The sequence below is a fragment of the Puccinia triticina genome, chromosome 1A, assembly GCF_026914185.1.
Source record: "Puccinia triticina chromosome 1A, complete sequence".
Lineage (NCBI taxonomy): Eukaryota > Fungi > Basidiomycota > Pucciniomycetes > Pucciniales > Pucciniaceae > Puccinia > Puccinia triticina.
This window is the reverse complement of record NC_070558.1, coordinates 2,000,272-2,013,966: the sequence shown is the minus strand read 5'-3', so window position 1 is coordinate 2,013,966 and position 13,695 is coordinate 2,000,272. Positions and strand designations below refer to the sequence as shown.

Genomic DNA, 13,695 nt, shown 5'->3' with positions numbered 1-13,695 from the left:
AGCTATGATAGACAAGGTTGTACCGGGCCCGCTCCACCTGACTGCTTCGCTGCAGTCATCCACCTGTACTCCTCTCTGTCCTGTATTGCAACAGCCCCCCCTGCTCCCTAGGCAGTGGGAGCATCCCTAGCTTTGATGTTCTTCAGGATCACTTGAGAGAGAGCCGCTCGTGTCTTCTTTGGACTCAGCGGCTTCGTGAGAAAATCAGCTGGGTTATCGTTGGTTGAAATGTATTTCACGTCGAAATTCTTTGCCGTGTAGATGTGAAATCGAAGCCAATGATGTCGCACGTTTACATGCCTTGTCCGATGTTGATAGACCGAGTCCTTGAGCAGTGCCAAGGCACCTTGGTTGTCGCAGTAAAGCGTTGTTGCAGATGGTTCTATGTTGATGAGGGGATAGACATGGTCGAGTAATTGCTGAGTCCACCGAAGGTCTTGACCTGTTGAGGCACACAAACGATATTCTGCCTCTGTTGTGGAAAAGGATGGGGCGTCATCGTCCTGCTTTTGACAGCGCCAGCCAACAACACCGTTGTGTTCCACTATGCTGCCGGCGAACAATGCAGCATTCACCCCTGAGGCGTAACTCGCGTCTGCGTAGCCCATGAGTTGGTTGGACGCTTTGCTGACCCTTCCTAAGGTTAACCCGAAGTCCTTGGAGTGTTGGATGTACCTCATGGTACAGAGGAGTTGCCCTTGGTGAATTTTGTCTGGGGCGTTGAGGAATTGAGAGAGATAGCTGACCGCAAAAGCGAGATCGGGTCGGGTGCATTGGACGAGATACTGTAGCAGACCCACCCCGCGACGGTAATTGAATCTTGGATCCACCGGTTCGTTCTTGACTGGACAAGTGAGAGCGTTGCCGGGAAGAGGAGTGGAGGCCGGCTTGCACTTGGTGAGGCCAAACTACTCAAGAATTTCACGGGAATAACGGTCTTGACTGAGGGTGATTGTCCTGTTGGCCCTATCTCGGGTAACTCGCATGCCAAGCACCCATCTGCACTCGCCCATATCTTCCATCTCGAACCGGGATTTGATCTTCTCCTTGAGGAACAAGACATCCGGACCCATGATTACCAAGTCGTCTACGTGGACAAACACAAAGCACGGCCTGGTCGAGTCTTGATGGCAGAATAAGCAAGGGTCCACAACGGCCGGGCGGAAATTGATGGACTCAAAGAAGTCTGACAGAGCTTTGTACCAGCAGCGCGGGCTCTGCTTCAAGCCATACAGCGACTTTTGCAACTTCAAACCGTGGCCGGGGGGGAGTTCAACGCCGAGTCCCTCTGGAACCTTGATGAATATTTCTTCCTCAGGCACTCCGTTGAGGAATGCGCACTTCACATTCATCTGATGTACTTCAAAGTCCAACTCGGCGGAGATGCCAAGCATGATCCTCAGGGTTGAGGTCCGGCCAGTTGGCGCAAATGTGCGGTTGTAGTTCACTCCTTCAACCTGCCGGAAACCGCGAACACACAACCTCGCTTTATACTTGAGCAGTTCGCCGTTTGCATCAAATTTTTGTTTGAACACCCACGTGGTGTCCAACTCCCGGCAACCAGGGGCCTTTGGGGCCACCACCCATACTTCATGACGACGGATGTTGTTGAGTTCGACCTCTACTGCCATCAGCCACTCGTTCTCGTCGATTCGACCCAGAATTTCACCATATGTCTTGGGGTCTTTGTGCGACGTGGGTTCCCCCACTATGACTAGTGCTTGATGACGCCTGGAGCCAGATATGATGTTGCTCTGGTCTATATCCGACGAGATGTTCTGAGGAGCGACGTCGTAGTGCGGGACATACGCATAACCCTTCTTCGGAGGGGCTGTGAACGCAAGGGAAGAGTCGGGTTCTTGAGGAGTCGGGGGTGGCTCAGGGAGTGGGCCCGTCGGCTCCGGGACTGGTTCATTTTGGTCCTCTGGAGGGGCTGGGATTTCGGCGAGGGGTTCTGAGCCGCCACGATTGACCTCCGGGGGAACTTCCGGAGCGACTTCGGCACCAATTGGCGAGGGTGACACTTGTGGTAAATCTTCCCCGACCTGATTGACCTCGTTGTGGTGCTCCATTGGCGTGACAATGCCAAAAGCACATTGCAGAGGTATTGAGACAGCATAGATACAGCTATCATTCATTATAAGAGGAGGAAGTTATATATAATACAAGCAGTGTATGTGTTGATGGGAGGAATGGATTCATTACAGATACAGACAGATGGATGAGGGATAGTGTTAGCACGGACGGAACAGCAGACTAGGATCATGTAGGATGGAAGGCGTGATCAGGGATGGAATGGAGGACCATGACTAGGTAGGATGGCAGGGAGGTGGAAGGATGTTATCAATAGAAGAGGTGGAAGGTATTGGGAGCACATGTATCAACCAGGAATGGAAGGGAGGATGGTGTGGTGTATCAAGTAAGGCAGTGTTATAAGGGTATATTACTTGTGTAAGGGTATATTATCTTTATAAGGGTGGTATATTACTTTATAAGGGTCTAGGATTCAGTATGATGGGATATGGATGTAAGTATTAATTAGGGAGGAGGAAGAAGGAAGGATGGAGCAAGGTGGGAGGAGAGGCTTTGACCCCCAATATTCTGGATGGAAGAAGGCAACAGCTGGACATGCAGGCATATGGTAGGTTACAGAAGGTTGTTTGGGTCACCTAACAACACATGATATCATGCAGTGCAGCATATGCAGGCAGATAAGGTGTTCAAGGAGCCTGCCTGCAGAATCAATTACATCATTCTTTGGCAGGCAGTGCAACACATGCATATATTGCTGTGCAACTGATATCCCCTCCTGCAGAATCCATTACCTAATTGTTTGGCAGGCAGTGCAACACATGCATATCTTGCTGTGCAACTGATATCCCCTGCAGAAAATAGCCCTCACAAGGAGTTCCCCTGGAGCTAAATTCCCTCACCCTTCAATATATAAGGAGGCCTCTTTCCCCCCCTCATCAGATCTTTTCCCCATCAGCCTACAGAGGTTTGGTCACAGTGGTTAGTTTAGTTACAGTGGTAGTTTAGTGGTATTTTAGTGGTAGTGGTAGTGGTAGTGGTAGTGTTAAGTTTGAGTCAGTAGTAGTAGTAGTAGTCAGGAGCTCTAGTAGTAATTAAAGTGCCTTATCAAGAGATTGTTAAGGAAGAGATTATTACCAACTTCATCAACAACAATTATAACAAGTAGTAGTAGTGTAGTAGCAACCAGGAGCTCTAGTATTGATTAAAGTGCCTTATCAAGAGATTGCTTAAGGAAGAGATCATTACCAACCTTCTCATCAACAACCCAACATCAACAACAATTGTATTTTACATAATTGATCCCACTGGATTACATTATCCCTCTAGCATCAGAAGTTGTAACAGATCTGCAAGAATAGTGATTTGAGGAATCTAGGTCTGATAGAGATTACTATACAAAAGTAAGATCTATCTTGGAATCAGCCACATCTTTATAAATATTGATTACAAGACTCTTAGTTATTTGCATAGTACCATTAGAGGGGCAGGTCTTTCAAACCACCCGTAAGTTGTAATAGCCTTTCAACCTATTAGCAATTTATTTCCCCCTCAGAGGATATTTTCACCAAATAAACATTTAAGTGTCCCACAAGAGTCCCTACATCTGGTGTCCCAACAGTGGCCGATTACCTTTGGAAAGATCATCAAGTCATCAAACAATTTAAGAAGATCATCAGTAACTTCAACTAACGGAGGATCAAGATAGTCAAGTGGACGGCGGCGAGGACAGGATTTCAGGAACGGATAACGGCAAGAACAGGATCTCAGGAGTGGACGGCGAGGATCAGGACGAGGATAGGATATCATCAGCAAGTGAAAGACGGGATAGGATTTGGCGTACGTGGTGGGGTTTGGATTTAAGTCTGGATTACAACACCAGGGAGTGGGAATACGGGGATTTGACGGAGCAAGAGAGAGAATTTCTTAGTGAATATTGTGATCAAGTCACCAGGAAGAAGTCAGAAGATTTGGAAGAGCAACTGATTGGATATCAGCGATTACCCATCATGGATCCACCAGGGCAAGATCAGTCAGAAATCATTCAGGAACAGCAAGTAAGGATTACTGGGTTGACTGAAGAAGTGAAGGGGCTAAAGGAAATGATGGCAGCATGGCTAGCAGAGAAGAAGGCACCACAAAATGTACCAATACCTGAAACTCCAGTTCAACAAGGAGCATCACTTCGATTTACAACTTCAACACAAAATGTACCAATACCTGAAACTCCAGTTCAACAAGGACCATCACTTCGATTTACAACGTCAACTCCATTTACACCAGGGGCAGTGGGTTTGGACACCACCATTCAAGGAATTACAGATAGCGTGGGGGAAACACCTGGATCAACACCAAACTCTAGTCAGTTCAAATCACGAGCTGAGATCAAGTTAGTGGACGAGGAAAAGGGTGTTTTACTAGATACTAAGAAGATGAACTTACATTTTGATGGGACTGAAGTGGAGTTGTTCATTCAGCGTGTGGAAAAGATAGCTTCAATGCAAAAAGCTGGTGGACAAGATGTGGCTTTACAATTGCCATTCTTGGTGAAAGACCGGAAGATTAGTGAATGTATTGAGAACATGGAGGGCCATGAGAACCGGGATTGGGAGTTGCTGAAGAGGGAACTCATTCAAAAATGGGGAAGGGCAACACCAAAAAGGCGATTCAATGAGGGCTCAATAGGCACCTTGGTTGAAAAGTATGCAGACAAGGGTGGCATCCAAACAAAGGAGGAGTACCGGTCGTTTATAGGTGATCTTGAGGAAATACTGGCATACTTGAAGAAGATGGGATACGAGGACGTTAACACGGAGAGTGGGGAACCACTTTGGAAGGCAATTTCAACGGAGATACGGCGAGACGTGGCACGTGATATGGCGCATAATAAGAAATTACGCAAGACCAAGGACGGAAAGGCACTGGTACCTAAGCTGGAACAGTTGAAGGAGTACGTGGAGGCATCATTGGCGGTATTGGATATGGATGTGGGTACTACAAAAGGTAAGAATGTCAGCAAGGATCCAGAAAACAACAAGGAAGGTCAAGCAAAACCCCAGCCAGAGGCGGGGAATGATAAGGTAAAGGCATTGGAGGAGGAAATTAAGAAATTACGTACGGATTTGAATACTAACTTGAATACTAACCCAAATTCTAGACCTTTCCCACCTCATTTAGCAGCACCAAGACAGTCAGCACCAGGATTTAGACCGGCAGGACCAGGAGGACCACTGTTCTCACGGCCACCAATTCAGTGTTTTTATTGTAAGGAGATGGACCATACAGTCATGTTTTGCTCACATCTGAGTGAAGACATAACCAAGCGGGCAGTATTCAAGTCAGGTCCAAACTATTACTATCCCAACAAGGAACCAATTCCATCGGACACAGGGGATTCTATTCGGGAACTGGTACGGCGATACGCGGAGCGGGTTGAGTTAAGCAGGGAAGGAGCAGAAATACGAGCTAATATGGCGGCAGGAAACACGGGATTGGAGAAATCGCATGAGCCAACAGCAACCATGATTTCGACTAACCGATGGGAGATGTGGAGTCCACCAGAGATGCATTACGGCGAGGAGGATGAGGAAATTCAGATTGGGTTTGGCTTGAGAAGATCACCTAGAAATGCAGAAAAGGAGAAAGAAACAGAAAGTCAGCCAACTCAATCCAAACCGGAGAAAGTGGAAAAACCCAAAGAAGCTATACCTAAGCCCTCAGCGCCAAATCAAGAAGCCAACAAAAAGCCAGTAGCAGGACGTAAGAGGAGGTCAAGTTATCCAGGAGCATGGGTGGAAGGAACATCGGAGGACGGAAGCAGCGAAGGCGAGGAGAACCAGGAACAGGAGCGGCTACCGGAGAAAGAAGCGGAAAGCAAAGAGGAGGAATCAGCAAAAGAATCAACGGAGAAGAATGTGGATAGAGTCAAAGTTGGGGGGGGATTAAGGAAGAAAATACTGAAGCAAAGTTTCACACTCACCTTGGAGGAACTCTTGCTAATTGCACCAAAGTTTCTCCAAGACTTGAATAATCTGCCGGCAGGAGAGGTCAAGATGGCAAATCAACAACAGAATTCAGGAAGATGCAACCGGAATGACTTTGAGGAAGAATTTGACTGTAGAGGACGTCCAATTCACCCAACAGCACCTTTGACTTACGCATGCCCGTTGGGATTTGTGAACATAACTATTCAAGGACGAAAAATTAAGGCATTAGTGGATAGTGGAGCTGAACTGAATATTATGCCGGAAACGGTTGCGCTGCAGTTACAACTGCCCACCAGGGAAATCAGTATGAATATTACGGGTATTGGTGGTCATTCTTCACCCATTGTTGGCTTAGCAGAATCTATTCCATTTCATATAGACCTGGAGGACAACAAGGCGGCTAATTTCTTCATTGTTCGAGGCAAAGTGTATACAGTGTTGGGAAGACCATTTTTGGCGGATCACAAAGTACGTCTGGAGTTGTCCAAGTCACAAGGAGAAATCTTGAGTTATGAGTTGTGGGATGGAGAGAGGTTGTGTATACCCATCTGTGCTCCAGAAGTTCCAGGATGGGAGATGGGACCGCCTAGAAGGATTGCTGATAAATGTTCTCATAGTATTCAAGTGGGCCGGTATCAGACTTCAGGAACGGACAGACGAGCGGATAGCGGAACGGACGGACAAGCGGGTAGCGTAACAGACAGAGGAACGGATAGTTTAATCAATGGTGGACTGGCGAGCGGGACAGGCAATGGAGAAGAGGGCATAACCAACAACGGAGCGGATAGCGTAACCTATAATGGAGCGGATCAGGGGATAAATGGTGGAGAGAATAATCAATTGTGTACCACCTGGTCTATTAGAAAAGAGCCAAAAGAGGATTTACAACAAACAATGTGCCCTCCAAACACCCCTTCAGATGATATTTCATATTATTTTGGTACGCCGGTGGAAATGGTAGAGCTGAAAAATACCTGGGACCTTGAACCTAGCAGTACTACGGCACCTCCAGCAGGCGAGCTTAAGGGGGAACCTGAGGATGGATGGATAACAGAAAACTTGGACCAAGTACTGAATTGGGATACTAGTTGGACAGACTGTCCCACATATACTTCATCAGGACGAATACGCAACTACAAGGTGAACAGTGCATTAGGATTGGATTGTATAGATCAAGGGTTTCCCACCCAAGACTTTTTACGAATATACCCAGAAACACTTCCGTCAATGGCAAACGGGTATTGGGCGGAGCTTCCAGGGTATACGGCCGGGCGAATTGGTTTCATGATGTTGTTGAATGGTGATGGGGTGGAAGGGTATCTGAAGAACGAGTTGATTTGGCCAGGCCATTGGTGGATCCATGAAGAGGACAGGAAAAATTTGTATTCAGGGGGTGACATTGGTTACAAGTATCTGAGTAATCAAAGATTATGGGATTCATGTAGAGACAGAGAAAAAGAGGAGGAAGAATTCTTGGCCAGAGCAATAGCAAGGATGGTTGGTGCCTGCGGAAAATTTAGCGTGGAAGGATTTAGTTGGGCCGTACGGGAGGAGCAAAAACTGCTAGGAGAAGCTTATGCCACCTTTTGGGAGGAATGGGAGGATTTAGTTTTTAGCTGTTGAGATCTTTTCCATGAATAGCAATAATGTACAAAGAGATGGTGGAAGACAATGTATTTTTGATGGGTCCGCTTTTGAATAGAAGAAATGTATAAGTAGGAACCCTTAGGTTGGTTGTGCTTTTTAGTTTCATTTTTTTTTTTTTGTGGTGTTTATCTTATGTGTTTTGTTAGTTATTTTTGGCTTCCTTCAGAGTAGTTGTTTTTCGCGTGGGCACTTGGTTCATGAGTTGTTTTTGAGGCACAGCCAATGTATTTCAAATACATATAAAAATAAGATAAAACAAAACTAAAAATAAAAAGTGTACAACATAAAGGGTAGGAAGTGCAGGATATAACATCAGTTGTTGGGATAGGGTTAGTTATATTGATATAGTCCAAAAAAAAAAAAAAAAAATTAGTTAGAGGTCTTTTTTTATTATTATTTATTTTTGGGGCTAGGTTACATGTATTTGGTAAAAGAGAAGGCAGGATAGTAAGGAAAGGAACGAGAAAAACAAGCAGGGGATCAGAGCGCAGGGTTGAACGGATCATAGGCATGTCGGCTGTCAATCACACCAAGGCGGAGGATTGCGGATACGAGGGTGCGATAGACAAGGCCGGCGTTGGAATAGGGGTTGCTAAACATCTTGACCCTACAATAGGACCGGAAGCGTTAGATCGAGTCGCTGGAGATGGAAAGCCCAGGATCAATAAGGATAGAAACAAAGGTAGAGGAAATAGGACGTACAATTGATCCGCGCGGTGGCGGTACCAGTGCTCCAGGAGGGTGGCATCCATCCTTATGAGGTTGTGGGCCTGGGCGTCAGGGTGGCTTGGTGGAAGACGGTCTAAGATGGTACGAAGGTCATGCAAGAAGTTGACAAAGCTGTGGGCAAAGAAGGCAGCACTGTACTGCTCATTGCTGGGGGTAGGACCTTCAGGACCTAAGCTAGGAGGGGAAGATGGAGGAGAAGATTGGACAGAAGGGGACGAGCTGCGATGGGCTAACGGAGAGGACGGAGGCGAGGAACGATGATAGGGAGATGGACGACGAGGTCGTCTGGGAGCGCGGTCTGGCGTCGGCCAACGACGACGGCGATCAGCACGCGGGGTGCGCCTCATATGTGGAGGGAGCTCAGCCCCTTGCATAGGCCGCTCTTCATAAGGTGGCGGAGCTTCGTTGAAGGGAGGCTCGCCTCGGGTGGGTGACTACATAGCCATATAGAAGATTACATTAGTTTCAAACGAGAGGAAGCAAAAAGGCTAAGAGAAACTTACCGGGGCAAACGTAATAACGGGAGTAGCTCTAGCTGCTTTGACTTGGGCGAGAGCCTGGGCGGCTTCAGCTTCGTCGGCCGTGGTTTGAGGTTGAGCAGCTGCGGTCGGGCCTGCGACGACACTGTAAGGACGAGATCGAAGGATGGATCGAACAGCCATTATAATCTATAAAAGTAAGGGCAAGATGCGAGTAGTACAATTAAAAATTAGTATCTTAATGGTATGAAGTACAAGCTTTGTGTTTCCTTCTAGGAAGGAGCGACGAACAAGATGGAGAATAGTTATACTAGGATTGTTGCACCTAGGCAGATGGGAAAAGTTGAGATGGCGGTGCTTGATGAGTGGCGATGGAGCAAAGGATGAGGGGTTGGGTTTTATCAACAAGGAGGATTCGAGTAGGCCGATCGATTGCGAGGAGGACATGATCAGTAAGGATAGCAACAGCGGCGTCAGCATAAGGCAAGTAAAGGCCACTTCCAACCGCCCAGGATTTCGGGTAGGATGAGGAGGGATCATCGGCACTTGGCAACAATCACGACGCGAATCAATTGATGTGTTGAGGAGGAAGCCAGAGAAAAATGCTGGAAGACGAAGTCCATAAAAAAAAAAAAAAAAAAAAAAAAAAAAGGGACAAGTCAGCACATTGAGCTTTGAGCACATTCAGACGGGGCATAGAGCATATACATGGGAGTCGACCGCAAGGTTCTGGGCACTCAAGAACAAACAGGTTCTCGGTAAGCCTGCGAAGCTGAACAAGTACCTAATCTCATTCTGACTCACTGATGGTCGAGGTCGACAGCCTATTCATTGCGTGAGACCGATCGGCAGGCGTATTCAAGGATGGATTCATTGAACAATGGCGAAAGCAATGGTGGCGACCGGGCTGAGGAAGTGAATTGGAAGGGTTGGGTATCTTCGAATGCTGTATTGATGGATATAAAAGTGCAGAACTCCGAACGGAGGAACGCGGGGCAACCGCGGGTTCGAGTTAATACAGTTCGGGAGCGTGTTTTTGGTATAGTATCGGGTTTTTCTTTGGTTTCCTTTTAGTCATGTTTACTTAAAATTGGTGAAAGGGCATGTGAAAGCCTATGTTGTACAACAGGAAAAAGAAAAAGGGTAAAGTAAATAAAACATTTGATAAGTTAAATTTGTGTGTAGGCAGCAATTAAGTTTGTTAGCTGAGGGCAGGGGTGGGCAAATTCAATCAAAACTAACTCATGAATAAGTACAGAGGAACAGAGGAAAAGACTATGCGCTCAAGTGAACAAAATTTACCTTAACCAAGTTCAAGCAGTCATAGAGCTAATTAATTTTTTTTTACAGCAAGCAGCAGTAGGTACTGATCAGTTAGCTTCTTTTTTAGATTCGAGGACAGTTTTTAGACAATATGGACTACACAATAGGGGCGGCAAAATACAAGGGGGTGGCAAAGAAGATTCGACCGGTAAATCAACCTATGCCTCAAGGACTTAACCCGCCATTGGAAAGACCCAAATTATCTCGAGACCCTTATCAGACACCCCTCGCACCCTTTCCACCGGACTTTAGGGAAACAAAACGAGTTACGGCGAAGCGGCTGGAAGCGGTAAACTTTGGACCACCCAATTGGTTGAGAGAGGAGGAGTTGAAGTTGTTGAAGCATGTAATTGTGCTTAGGGAGAAGGCAGTCGCGTTTACGGAGGAGGAACGAGGGATACTTAAGCACGATTATGGCCAACCATATAAGATACCAGTGATTGATCATGAACCATGGCAACAACGGCCAATTCCCATTCCAAACGCAATCAGGAATGATTTTATTGAATTGGTGAGAAAAAGGATTCAGACTGGGCTCTACGAGCAATCTACATCTAGTTATTCCAGCCCAGTCTTTTGTGTGGCTAAGTCAAATGGAAAGTTGCGGATTGTCCATGACCTGCAGCAACTAAATAAAGTCACTATTAAAGATGCAGGGTTGCCTCCAAAAATTGAGGAGTTCGTGGACTCGTTTGCGGGAAGAGCTTGTTATGGATTGGGAGACATTATGGGAGGATATGACGAACGAGAATTGGATCCAGCTTCAAGACCTCTCACCACCTTTGAAACACCTTTGGGACGGCTACAACTCACTAGATTACCTCAAGGCGCAACGAACTCAGTGGCAGTGTATCAGGCTCAGATGACATGGATACTTCAGGAGGAGCTACCGGAGAATGTGGGGATATTTATTGATGATGGCGGAATCAAGGGACCTAAGTCAGATTATGGGGGGGCTACATTAGATGAAAATCCAAATATACGCCGATTCATTTGGGAGTACGCAGTTACCTTGGAACGTATTTTATTTCGGATTGAAGAAGCAGGCCTCACAATTTCAGGAGAAAAGTTTGCATGTTGTGTCCCAGCTTTGGATATTGTAGGGCATGTGGTATCACAGGAGGGAAGGACTATATCGGTGAAGAAACAAAATAAAATTCAGACTTGGCCTCCATTAACAACCAAGAAGGATGTCAGGCAATTTTTGGGATTGTGTGTATACGTTAGAATGTTCATTAAGGGTTTTTCAGAGGTAGCGGCACCATTACGGCGTTTGACTAGGTTAGATACAGAATTCGTTTGGACAAAGGAGTGCGAGGACGCGTTTCAATCACTAAAGCAAATTGTAGGGGAGGATATTGTATTGAAGGGACTAGATTACAGTAAGGAAGCCGGGAAAATCAAGTTAGCAATAGATTCCAGCTATTTGGCGGCAGGCGCGGTGCTCATGCAGGAGGACAAGGACACCTTAGACAGGCCTGTTTTGTACGAGTCAGTAAGTTTTACGGACAAGGAATCGGAATATGCACAGTCAAAGCTCGAGCTTCTGGGGGTCAAGAAAATTTTGAAGAAGCTACAGATATTACTATGGGGACAGCATTTTGAATTACAGGTAGATGCAAAAGCTCTTATACAGATGATTAACACCCCAAGTTTACCAAGTGCACCAATCACACGTTGGGTGGCGTTTATTCAGCTTTTTTCTTTTGATTTGGTACATAAGCCAGGTAAGACTTTCACTATGCCAGACGGATTATCAAGAAGACCCTTGGATAAGGACGATGTGCCACAAGATGCGGACGAAGAGGATGGATGGGTGAAACCACACCCCGGCATGGGAGTAAAGTCAATAGGGATCGTAGAGACTCAGGTTATGGGAGCAGGGGTACAACAGGTTGGATTCTGGAAGCGAATGAAGAATTATCTGGAGACACTTGTACGGCCAACAGACTGTTCAGAAGCAGAGTTCCAGAAGATTAAACGGAGGTCGGCTAATTACTTTGTACAGGATGGGCAGTTGAGGAAGAGAAGTATACCATATAGTCAAGTAATTGTATCGGTCAGAGCAACACAGGAGAAGATAATGAAAGCAATGCATGAGGAATTAGGCCATCGGGGGGCAACAGAAACCTATAGGAGGATAAAGTTGCGATATTGGTGGGAAGGAATGAAGAAAATCATCCGGAATTGGGTTCAATCATGCAAAAATTGTCAGAAGCGGAGTCGTACTTTACAGAAGGAGGACGGGAAATCAACATACAAAACCACACTATTTGAACGGGTCAGCATGGATGCAGTCCATATCAAAGCGGGTAAGTGGAAGTACTTGGTGGTGGCAAGGGACGATTTTTCAGGATGGGCGGAGACGGTGGCACTGGTAAAGCTGAGCTCAAAGAACGTGGCGGATTGGTTTCTTGCGGAATGGATCTACCGGTATGGCGTACCAAAAGAAGTTACAGTAGATGGGGGAGCGGAATTTAAGAGAGAGCTCCAAACAGCAATGCGGCGAGTAGGAACAAATTTAAGGATGGTGACACCTTACTACCCAGAGGCACAAGGAATGGTGGAAAGAGGGCATAAAGAGATAAAGGATGCCTTGACCAAGATGTGTGGAGAAGACGGGAAGAAATGGAAAGAGTACTTACCATTGGTGACATTTGCGGACAGAATATCAACAAAGCGAACAACAGGGTATTCACCATATGAGTTGCAGTTTGGACAGCTAGCGATTTTACCCGTGGATCAGGAGTTGGGAAGTTTTCTTACTGTGAACTGGGCGGAAATTCAAACAACAGCGGAATTATTGGAAGCAAGAGCGAAGCAACTGGCGGTCAAGGAGGAAATGATGGAGGAAGCTCGTAAAAAGATGAAGAAAGCTCGGGAGACGTCGGTTCGATATTGGGATAGGCGGCTAGCGCATCGTTTACGGAAGCCACTTAAGTCGGGTGACTTGGTGCTTGTATACAACAAAGCTCTAGAAACTCAGTGGGGAAATTTGTTTAAGCATAAATGGAATGGGCCGTATAGGATAGTTAAGCAGGTGAAGAATGGACCATATGTATTGGCGGAGTTAGATGGAACTGTCCTAACAAGGATGTTTGCAGCCAATCACGTCAAAAGATTCTACCCTAGAGGAGAGTCTCAAGCAGAGGAAGGGGAGGAATTAACACAAGAGGAACAAGAGGAGGAGGAAGAGTACGAAGGACTACAGGAAGAAGGAACGGAAGGGGAAGAGGAGGAGGAAGAGGGTAGCACGGAGTGATTGGTGGAACGTGTTATATATATATATAGTTGGTTACAATTATACGATTACTCAGAATATTGGAAAGCATTTGGTAGGCAAACAGTTTCCCTTGTTTAGCTGAGGGAATAGGGTGGGCCAATTTGAAAACAAGTTACATTTTTTTTAGTATGAAGAGTAGTCAGTCATTAGAGGTTACAATCATTGGGATATTCAAAGGATAGGAAAATGGACGGACGGACGTTTGGAACCGGAAGAT

The 13,695-nt window shown here is 46.2% G+C and overlaps 1 protein-coding gene across 1 annotated transcript; it reads right to left on the bottom strand.

Annotated features, from left to right (window-relative positions):
* Positions 1 to 8,291: 8,291 nt before the first annotated feature.
* Positions 8,292 to 9,319, bottom strand: PtA15_1A264 (uncharacterized protein; the record flags this gene model as incomplete). Its single annotated transcript, XM_053165273.1, has 4 exons — positions 8,292 to 8,304; positions 8,367 to 8,827; positions 8,897 to 9,061; positions 9,164 to 9,319. 4 exons carry the CDS (start codon positions 9,317 to 9,319, stop codon positions 8,292 to 8,294), a joined length of 795 nt encoding a protein of 264 aa, XP_053016481.1.
* Positions 9,320 to 13,695: the final 4,376 nt, after the last annotated feature.